We start from the raw sequence: 11,508 nt of genomic DNA, 5'->3' as shown, positions 1-11,508 counted from the left end.
AGATCCATAAAGCACCGAAGCCTGTTCAAAATTTATAGGTTTTTAGATAGCCTCGTAAAAATCAACAACATCTTTCCTTGTCAATGTAAATTTCAGAGTACTTTGCATCAACGTGGTCTATGGGTATTAGGTGAGAAGTGTAAAAAAACAAAACAATGTAAGATGGTCCTGTGTGAATTAAATGTGAAGACGGATACCACCTTTAATGTATCCTAAAAAATCACTAGAGAAAGATACATTTGTCGTAAATGCATGTAAAATGCTTTAGCCTCGTTTGGTGTTATATCAGTGCCACTTTATTTTATTTGTTGTACGCTTTTTAGAGGCTTTTTAAAGATTGTTTCTTGTGATTGATTAATGCTACTTTGATGTATTTCATTTCATGAGACTCTGTGTACCCGAGGAAGTTGTATTCTTGTTGTTTAGTTACTGTATTTAACACAATTATGTCCCACTAATTTCACTTAAATATATTATTTATATATATGTATTTAATGTTATGTTGATGCTTAGGATTGCAATATCTATAATTGTCCTTGATAAAATTGTTAATTTTACTGTTTTATAGATCACTGTGTTTATTGTTTCTTAGTGATAAGTTTTGGTCAGTGTAATATTATTATCATTTTACAGAAAAATTTTTCACAATATTCACATTTTTTGTGAATATTATCATCCCGAAATTAATAGTATTAAACTGCATTTTGTCCTACTATCCTTTGTATCTAGATATGATAGAATGATATTTATACATTTTATAGGTAATAACGAGAGCTCTTTGTTTTCAGTTATTATTGGTTTCCACTGATAAATTACCACTCTTGCAACTCGTTTTCTTACCGGCTTTTACTTAGTTCTTCCGTTTTTTTTTCATCACTATGTCAGTCTTCTTTGCTTAGTTACTAGCTTTTTTATTAAACAGCTTTGCTAAAGGTAACAGGATTTTTCGTACATTACATCATCCTTTTGGTTTGTACTATAGTTGCAAAATCATCAAATAGTCTTTGGAGACAAAAGGTAAAAATTAGATGAGCAATTGGTCGCAAACTGAAAATGGCTGAGGTATATGCTTCTAACTTCAAAAAAATATTGGACATTTTCGAGAGAAAAGAGCTGTTACCGAGTTTTGACTTTGATTGTTTTGGTTGTTTGTTTTTTGTTATGCACAAAGCTACACAAGGGCTATCTGTGCTCTGCCCACCATGGGTATCGAAACCCGGTTTTTAGCAGACATACCGCTGTGCCACTGGGAGGCATTTTTGACTTTGAAGTGACTTCTTATGTTAAGATTTATTGGACAATTGATGTTATAATACATTACGTGTTTATTGAATTTAATATAATTACCGATTTTTGCAGAGATATTGGTCTTCTGTTGTGTGTTTACCACTTTTCTCCCGTCTTGCGAAATGAAAAAAAATAACCCCTGACAAAACCTCAGAAAATTTAAAGAAAAATAAAAACTTAAAACGAAGAACTCTACCAATAACGCATGATAGGGTTGAGGAAGTTTTGAATACCACATTTTGAAGTGTGTTACTACAAAATATATACTTTTTATTGTTGATGTATGAAATACTGGCGCTGTGTTTGACACACTGACGTGTTACTGCGACGTATTTACAATGTATTTATTCCAAATTTACCTTCAAAGTGCTACCACTAAGTTGTTAGTGGTGACAGAATCAATGGTGGAGTAGAGCATCAATACACTAGCAAGTGAAAGGAAAACCACATGATAAAAATCAATGAAAGTAGAGCAAACGGTCGCATGTAAATGAATTACAGAACAAAGTAACGAAAATATTTAAGAAAACTGATTAAAATAGCTGGGAAAATAAAAGTAGATAACAGAAGTTTGAATGTTGTAGGCCCCGCTGTCTCAAATGCTTAATTGAACACGTAATTGAACTAATAATTTCCTTAAGTTTTATGTTTGTAGTTACAGTAACACGTTCAGAAATCCATGCAAAGTTTCAGAATGCAGCGTATTCGATGTAGCGTTTCAATTCTGAACAGCGTAGAACTCGACTGTTTCATCGAAAGTATCAAATTGTTATGCAATGGACAAATAAACACTTTCGTCAAATCATATTGCTCGTGTATCTACAGTCCAATCAAACTGACGCCTTTTGTGATCTTCAGGACGCTTTGTGTTCATCCGCAAACATTTTTATTTATAAGAAACAAATTAAATTTGATATAACGACTGTATTAGTTACCATTTTAGCTATAGATAAAGAGTAATAGTTTGATATCATTTTTAAGTCGATCGGAGTTGTTTTTATGGCTCATGCGGACAGAAACAATATAAAGTATTTGATGCTGTTTTGAAAGCGATCGAGTTCATTAAACGGCTTGTCCGGGCTCTTGTGTTTGTTCGGTAAAATTTTCATTAATTATGAAAATATGAACTATGCTTTCACAATAATTTCATGTTGTCTATGCGGACAGAAGTACGAGAAAGCACTTGGTATGGTTGTTGAGGCGATCGGAGTTGTTTTCTTACTTCCAGCTTTGTTTGAAAGAAGCCGATTCACATAAGTTTGAATACTAAAATATTCTCATTGCTGACGATTTTATGAAATCAAAAAGAACTATTATAAAAAATTCATGAAAAAATACCATATTAACAAAATATTTTCAAACAAAAATGATTTACAAATGAAATTGAATTGTTATAATTGAAAATATGCTTTCTTTATGAAAAAATATGAAATTGAATTGTTATAATTGAAAATATGCTTTCTTTATGAAAAAATATGCAATTAATAATTTGAAAATGCCTTTATTATGTATGAAAAATGAAATTGTTTTTACGTATAAACAGTTTCTGTAATAAAAAAGAACTATTAAGAAGTAGTATTCCTTTTTACGTTTCTGCTAGCTAAGATTTTATGGTTCTATTTTTTGCGTTGTTTTCTCAGTTATGATATTTCCACTTGTATATAATATTTGCCCATTTCTGTTTCTGCTTTCATACTGTTATGTTCGAGTAATTCTTATATGTTAACATTTTATGCGATTACAAATGCATGATTAGTAACTTTTGTGCTGATATTGAGTTACCAAAGGAAGTTGATGTTTAAGAACGCACATATTTCAAGGCAGTTCTAAATCTTTATTTCGTGCGAACATGATCAGCTGGGATCCAGTCATATCAGTATTTTGCGAGATATTGTAGTAAATAACTTATGGTATTGCTTAACATCTAGTCCAAACCATTAGTTAGAATTACAAAAACCAATTGTCATTGATATAAATGCAGTTTCTGTTTTCAACACATCTGGCTCTTTACCCAGGAATTAATGACGAACAACCAAACAGTTTTCCCAACGTTATGTCTGAGATTATCTTTTCAAGAAGAGCAAAAAACCTTCGTTATCGTCTCCTTCTGTTGTTATATAAGGAACTAGAGGACATAAAAATATTATTTTTTATTCGTTCAGACAACAGACTTGTTAAAATGAAAGTTTTTTTTAGTATCCTCTTGGTTGTCTGTCTCAGTGAGGCAGTATCATGTCAAACTCCTCCGCCGGGGCTCTGTGGTAACTATACGTTTTCTGTTTTATAAAACACTTGCTAATAGAAAGTTAGGAACGCTTCCAGTATCTATACTACACACTACCTATTTTCTTCCTTTTATATTTCTATATTGGATTTTCTATGTTAAGCTATATTGCTATTACAATTATATATTTCATAAGATATTTGTCATTTGTTTTATGACAAATATAATTGGAATCATTCTTCGCCGGCTTGTAAAAGGCGTACATATCATGACAATTGCTGTTGTGTCAAATTGCTTATATAAATAGTGTTCCGACCACTGCTGTGTTTGTTGTATCATAGCCGGCCTGAAGAACTCTGGATTGAGCGAAATGCGTCGTCGACAATGCATATTATAAATATAGTTTAGTTGGAATACTATTATTATACCCGCTTCTAACTCTTGAAAATCCCTAAAAGACTAGATTAAGGATATATTGTTTAAACAGGTAATATACCTAATACTATTGCCTTTTGATAAGTATAATTGTAATCATTCTTTGCTGACTTGTAAATGGCGTACATACTATAACAATTTATATTTCTATCAACTTGTAACTAATCGAGATTACTGGGCTAACATTAAATGCATTTTTTCATGTTATACACAATTCCATCTTTAATATGCTATATATAAATGCAAAAGTGTGGATAAAGGGCAGTATTTTAAAATGTTTTCTCAGTCTAATAATACATTACAGATAAAAATATATCTCTTTCTAGATGCAACCTATTAATGTATACAGTTATCAATTGTAGCTATATTTACTTGATTGTTGTATACTCCTCTAAGTCATTTTGTCAAAATGACTTTAAATTTTGCAAGTGGAGGCTTTCAGGATTGACTTCATGAATTTATCTGAAAACTAAAAAGAACGTGTATATGGTTGTTCAAACAAATTTTGTACTTTTCACGGGTAATTTATCGATCTAAATCATTATTTGAGAAAGGACTTTGTGTGTTTGCTTATAATTGGTGAACAACTGGACCGACTGTCACCAAATCTGACAAGTACCCTTAAAGACCCCAAGGAATGACATGATATATATATAGGTCGGCGTTCACATCTGATCCTCCATTTTACCCTGGGGGATACTATATCTTCGAAGTGCATTGAATGGTTTAGTCAGCTAGTTATATATATATCGAAAATTGTTGCTAGTTACAATTTTGATTGATGTCACAATTTCTTTAAAATTTCTATTTCCTTAAAAATTATATTTAAATAAAGGAAGCACTCAATGATCAAAAGTTAGGCTATCTATAATAGTTTATTTCGCTTGATTAATTTACAAAATTTTAATTTTGAGTTTCACTGCGCAATATATTTTTCAATTGAATTTTTAAAACAGTCAACGTTAATATACATATTAATTGAGAGTTTCTATTTCAGGTTTTAACATTGATCAGATAGAAGAGTACGTTGCATGCACAAAAAAGAAGTTTCCAGTCTGGGTAAGTGCTTCATTTAATAAGAAACCATCTTTCTAGAGAAAGCCTCAATCTCGGTAAGTACACCATTTAATGAGAAGCCATTTTTCTAGAGAAGGTCTCAGTCTGAGTAAGTACATCATTTAATGGAAAGCCATCTTTCTAAAGAAGTCTGGGTAAGTACATTAATTAATGGGCAATCATTTTGTTTAAGTAGTGCATGTCTTAATTGGTAGTCTTCTTTCTTCGTCAGATTAGTAATCACATGTCATACGATGGTTTCTGCGGGTAAACTGTAACATATTATTAGAAAAAAATGAAAACTTAGAAAGAGTGAATCCTTCGTTCTACCCATAACGATTTATTCACTGGAAACGTAAAAATCAAATGGTAATAGTTAATAATTTGTATTTAAACTGTAGTATTCTTGTTCAGTTCTTTAGAACACTCCTTACACAGCTCACTAGAACTGATAGTTTTTAAATGAAGTTATTATGCAATTAAAGATATTAATCGGGTTTTAAAAACACTTATTATACAGCTAATTGAAGTTCTGTTCTACCAAACCTCATTACTTTAAAATAAATAAAACACAACAAGTATAGACACCAGTTGTTATGACATATTATATATTTCTTATATGATAACAAGCTTCCCATAATAAAGTTTACATCAGAATAGAATAAAGTTGGAATGTTGTTATCAGTTTGTCAAATACAATTAATCACTTATATCTCAAAACTACAACAAAGCCATGAAATGGCTTTCAGTACATGACGTAGTTCTAGAATTCAGACTAACAAACCAGTTAGTATTATTCAAGTAATTGAAATTGTTTTTAAATGTCTAAAAATCATTATTGTCTTGCCATCCTAGGTTATTAGAGAATCTGATAAATGCAGAGATGAAATCATGCCTGGTTCGACAGATGTTGATATAATATTGAAAATATGTGAAAACGAAGAGACTGGAATAATGGTAAATTCCTATGTTTGGTACTTTTAAACATATTTTGATTTATAATCAACAACAGTTAACACTTGTACTCGTATTTTAAGGCTAACTCCTTGTCCTTTCAGAAGTGTTTTTTCAATGATCAAATTTTTGTTCACAATTTTTTTATTTTGTATTTGTGTTTGTTTTGAGAAGAATGTTACATTTGAAACAAATTTTAAAGATCTGAATCTATCATTTCTATTGTCACTTTATGTTGTAGCTGCTCAAAATGTGAAGAATAACATACCCAGCCAAACCTAATAGACTAACCTTTTGTTGAAACAGTGAATTGCTAGTTTATTATATTACAGTATGTATATATATATGTATAACCATAACACTAATGTCCTTTGTCATCATACTTTAATTCTACACCTAATTCATGAACAAAGTAACATAAATAACATGTTTAATTAGTTTGTTTTAGAGCAAATCCAAGTTAGACTATCTACTGTGTCCATCGCGGGAATCGTATTGGAAGTCTGTAGATTTACCGCTGTCCCATCGTGGGACAATATGCTTAAATAATATGTGTAATATTTAAGTTGGCGATACACTAAATCTCTTTTATTATATTAGAAAATGAGATGAAATTTCGCAGTGATACTGCTAATATGTTTCAGAAATCCATTAGATTATTCTCAAGTTCACTTCTAATAATGTGAATCATTACCAATAACAGTATTAATGCTGTGGTGTTACTGAAATATGTCGACAACGCTTAATCAGAATTTTTATTTGAAAAGATTAATTATCGTTCACAGTGATTCTAAAATTACTAACAAATGCGATATCTAGTTGAATGGTGCCAAAAACATAAACAAACAAACAAAAACTAACACTTCTGATACATGTACAAATATTTTAAGGTACAATATTTCAATTTTAGAAACTTAAATTTTCATGTAAATAATAATAATCAAACGCAGCGGGAAGATTAATATTATTCAGTATTTAAAAACGTAGCCAATCCTTGTTGGACGTTTCTGTCAGAATTTACCATTAAAAGTGACAGTGATTTTAAAATCATTTGAAATATTCCTGTCGAAATAATTTGTTGAAACCTGTTGAACTCGATAGAGGATATTCCATTGAACAAGTAGAAATCTTTATGTCACCGTAATGTTTACCACATTATAATTCAATTTAATTACAAAACAATTTACTTTATTCATTTTAGAATTTTAGGAGTTTGATAGCCATTTCCATTTCTCCCCTTGTTACTTTCCCAGTGTTCACTTCCAGAATTCTGATTGTCATGAAACTTTCAGGGGTTCTTTGTTATGGTCCAGATATTCAGGAAACCTAGAAGTATATGTTATATAATATATTCAAAATAATTACATTAATATGAAGACACTGAGCAGTAAAGTTTTTTTCAAGAAAATGTTATGCCAGCATTCAGTAGATTTGCATCATGAATGATGTACACGCACGCCGTCAGCCATAACCGTGAAGCTAATGAAATGTATATCACGTGTGGTGTTGAGACTTCGCTAGAAAACATCATCACATACAAAAATTGTGTAATTGTCTTAAATAGTAGCTTTCTGGGTCTAAAGAAGCTATCACTTGATTTGATATTTTAGGATATCCGTTTTAGGCACTGTACTAGAAACAAGACATTAAGTGCAAAGAATAAAATATTAAATAGAAAGTTTGTTATTCAAACTCTCGTGTCTCGAATGTCACTTCCCAGTATTTAGTTATTACACCACACAACCTGCGAGCCTTTAATTCAGAGTTACAGCAACTTTTGAGAAGCTTTTTGTATGGATAAATGATGTGTTTGTAGCATGACTGTTTTCCTTTTTTTTTTCGGGAAGTTCACACAAATTTCATGTTTTGATGCACTTTGTTTTGTGTGAATTTTTGTTGTTTGTTTTTAGAGCAAAGCCATATTATACTATCTATTGTGTCCATTGCGGGGAATCGAAGCCTAGATTTTTGCGTTGCAAGGCCGTAAAATTATTGCTGTTCCACTGAGGACCGTTTTATGTGAAATAACTAATGATTTTCCGGATTAAAATCTTAAAAATGCGTTTTATAATGCTTTTAATTATACATATTAGTGATGTAAAACCTTAAGCTTTATAATCAAAATAAATATCATATCAAACTGCAGGTAATGTTTCACATTCATTTTAATTAATATGTTACATATCTCAAACCAGAATCTTGTAAAAATGGTATTTCAGATCCATCCTTTGTCTGGCCCTTGTCCAGAGACTATTCGTTTAATACTAAAACTAAAGTTGGGATGGACTGTGAGAGATAAAAGTTGATCTAAAGCATTATTCATATAAGAAGTACAAGCTATAAAAATATATTATGGATGTTAACAGTGTGCTAAGTTAGTTCAAACAAGAAAATTACTATTGTTCTTTTTTTGTTATTTACAGTTCCTCACGTGCTTTCGCCCTATATTTGTAAGTATCAGTTTTTATGTTTTAAGTAACTTGAATTTAGAATCACAAAATTGAAGATTCATATTATATTCAGTCACTGTATAAAAATAGGAGTAAGAAAAAAGTTATTTATGTGGTGCTGTTATTAATTAATAACTTAATTTTTTAGCTATTATAGTTAATCTATAATTTTATATGTATACTCGCTTTTACATCTAAGTTCTTTAACATCTTCAGAAAAACGGTTTTAGAAGTCCAGGTCCTCTTTCATTATAAAAATATAATTCAAATCACGGTAAATGTGTTTTATTCTATATAGTATTATTTCATGCTCATAATGTAACATACTCTGAAATATTAGTTAATAAATTAATACGTTTCTGATTATGAGATAATTCATATTTAAAATAACGAACGATTTCCAGGAGGAAATGGAGGAGGAAGCTAATGAAATTATAAAACAGTGTGTGCTTCAAGTACAGGGTTAAAAGCTTTAGCCTTAGGTGAGTGGAAATACAAATATTGTAATTAAATATTAAAATATGAGTGAAACTATAATAGATAATAAAAATTATTATGTTTTTACAATGAATGGCATTGTAACAATAGAACATTATACTACAGAACGAGTGCGATATTTCAAAGTTTTTATTTTTTTTTATATACCTAACGTTATCTTTCGATGAGAACATCATCTTATAATTACTCAAAATACCTCTTAATAGGTCTGTTCAAAGAGATATTTATTGAAGCAGAGGAATATTGATATCATTCTATCATAATTTTAAAATACTCCATTTTACACGAAAGTTTACGTATTTGGATTGTTCTAAATAAATAATTTTCGATCAAGAAGTACAACATATCATTAACGATTAAACTTTTTATTTTTCAGGATGCAATCAGTGTTTTAGGACGACATAGGAAACACAGACAAATATATTACTTTTGTATTCAATCTCAGTGCTTCCAATGCCAGTTAATTCATAATCTTTAAGCAGCATATTGAAATGCTAATAAACTTACACGATTTGATGATCGTAACGTGGAATTATTTTATGCCTAATAATTAAGGTATGTGCCTCAAGCTGATCAGTGCACTTGTAAACAAACAAAAAACAAATAAACAATAAAGTATACAGAAAACCAACGAATTACGAGTGTACATAAAAAGATAGAAAATCACCACATCAAATCATGACTGCTTTCAAAATATGGCGTTGATATTGTCTTGCATTAAGTCAGTTCACGAATCAATAGAGATATATATTTATACACATTTATACAAATTATGAATATTCAATCAATAAGAATAAGTTTTTCAATTAGAATTATAAATGGTGAATGAATAAAAATAAGTACGTCAGAATTATGATACTCGACGAATGAGAATAAGTATGTATATATATATAGCCTAATGTGGCTTTGGTCTAAAAGAAAGAAAGAAACAAACAAACCAGCTGGTTTACAGTGAATACGGGTATTTAGATTAAACTTAAGATCAAAATTGTAAACATCAGAAAAACATGAAATGAGTAAGCCCAGTTCAAGGAAACTAAAGAAATTCACATAACATTTCTTATCTAGGAATGAAAATGGATAGTAAATTTGAACTGGCGGATTTCCTTATTTAAAATGGACCTACACATTGATTTGTTTGATAACATATTCTAGGGTCTATTCTTTCTACGTACCTGTCATGCTATATGGAACTACATTAGAAACTTGATAATATTATGTATAGCATCATGGCGGAAAAGGCTAACTTCGTTATATATTATACATCCATGAAGAATATTTGTTTGTTTGTTTCAAAATTTCACACAAAACTATGCGAATGCTATCTGCGTTAGCTGTCTCTAAAGCTACTCAAAAGTTGCTGTAACTCTGAATTAAAGGCTCGCAGGTTGTGTGGTATAATAACTCAATACTGGGAAATGACATTCGAGACACGAGAGTTTGAATAACAAACTTTCTCGTTAATATTTTATTCTTTGCACTTAATGTCTTGTTTCTAGTACAGTGCCTAAAACGGATATCCTAAAATATCAAATCAAGTGATAGCCTCTGTAGACCCACAAAGTTACTATTTAAGACAATTACACAATTTTTGCGTGTGATGATGTTTTCTAGCGAAGTCTCAACACCACGCGTGATATACATTTCATTAGCTTCACGGTTATGGCTGACGGCGTGCGTGTACATCATTCATGATGCAGATTTACTGAATGCTGGCATAACATTTTCTTGAAAAAAAACTTTATTGCTCAGTGTCTTCATATTAATGTAATTATTTTGAATATATTATATAACATATACTTCTAGGTTTCCTGAATATCTGGACCATAACAAAGAACCCCTGAAAGTTTCATGACAATCAGAATTCTGGAAGTGAACACTGGGAAAGTAACAAGGGGAGAAATTGAAATGGCGACCAAACTCCTAAAATTCTAAAATGAATAAAGTAAATTGTTTTAAAACCCCTCTGCGATATACTCAAGATCCCCTGAAAATGTCATGGTAATAAGAGGTCATGAAGTTGGACAAACTTCGCCACGGACATCGAACACACAGAGACAAGCCAATTTATAGTATAGATTATAATGTGGTAAACATTATGGTTTGTTTGTTTATTTTTTGAATTTCGCGCAAAGCTACACGAGGGCTACCTGCGCTAGCTATCCCTAATTTAGCAGTGTAAGACTAGAGGGAAAGCAGCTAGTCATCACCACCCACCGCCAACTCTTGGGCTACTCTTTTGCTACCGAATAGTGGGATTGACCGTTACATTATAACGCCCCCACGGCTGAAAGGGCGAGCATGTTTGGTGGGACGGGGATTCGAACCCGCAACTCTCTGATTGCGAGTCGAGTGCCCTAAGCACCTGGCTTCTTTTTCTTTAAATTCATTATTTTCTTTTTTATTCACTCAATATAAATATCAATATAATACGATTTTAATTATGGAATCTATTGAACTCCACATTTGTTTTTCTACTTTTAATATTATTTAATCCATTATTGCTGTAATTCTTGCTACATATTCACGGTAACCTCATTACACAAAGTATTAGAAACCTCACTGTGTATGTTATTCCTTAATAATAAAAATATTCGTTTACAA

General features: G+C 30.9%; 1 protein-coding gene across 2 annotated transcripts; it reads left to right on the top strand.

Annotated features, from left to right (window-relative positions):
* Positions 1 to 3,259: 3,259 nt before the first annotated feature.
* On the top strand, positions 3,260 to 11,125 carry LOC111083303. 2 transcript variants are annotated; one of them, XM_022379736.1, is made up of 6 exons: positions 3,260 to 3,548; positions 4,944 to 5,005; positions 5,858 to 5,959; positions 8,380 to 8,406; positions 8,811 to 8,888; positions 10,711 to 11,125. In XM_022379736.1, exons 1-5 carry the CDS (start codon positions 3,263 to 3,265, stop codon positions 8,871 to 8,873), a joined length of 540 nt encoding a protein of 179 aa, XP_022235444.1. In that variant the 5' UTR covers positions 3,260 to 3,262; the 3' UTR covers positions 8,874 to 8,888; positions 10,711 to 11,125. The 2 variants fall into 2 exon arrangements, with proteins under 2 accessions (XP_022235444.1, XP_022235443.1); XM_022379735.1 differs by lacking the exon at positions 10,711 to 11,125 and adding an exon at positions 9,281 to 9,535.
* Positions 11,126 to 11,508: the final 383 nt, after the last annotated feature.

Source organism: Limulus polyphemus, unplaced genomic scaffold (assembly GCF_000517525.1).
Source record: "Limulus polyphemus unplaced genomic scaffold, Limulus_polyphemus-2.1.2 Scaffold8975, whole genome shotgun sequence".
NCBI classification, from domain to species: Eukaryota; Metazoa; Arthropoda; class Merostomata; order Xiphosura; family Limulidae; genus Limulus; species Limulus polyphemus.
Note: the sequence above shows the minus strand (reverse complement) of the source record. Positions and strands in the feature narration are given on the sequence as shown.

Bases quoted from the DNA above. Each gene is read 5' to 3' on its own strand.
- LOC111083303 (XM_022379736.1), top strand. From the start codon at position 3,263: ATGCAGTTTCTGTTTTCAACACATCTGGCTCTTTACCCAGGAATTAAT. The intron at 3,549-4,943 runs GTAACTATACGT...TTTCTATTTCAG, and splicing joins TCCTCCGCCGGGGCTCTGTG to GTTTTAACATTGATCAGATA. The intron at 8,407-8,810 runs GTAAGTATCAGT...AACGATTTCCAG, and splicing joins CGTGCTTTCGCCCTATATTT to GAGGAAATGGAGGAGGAAGC.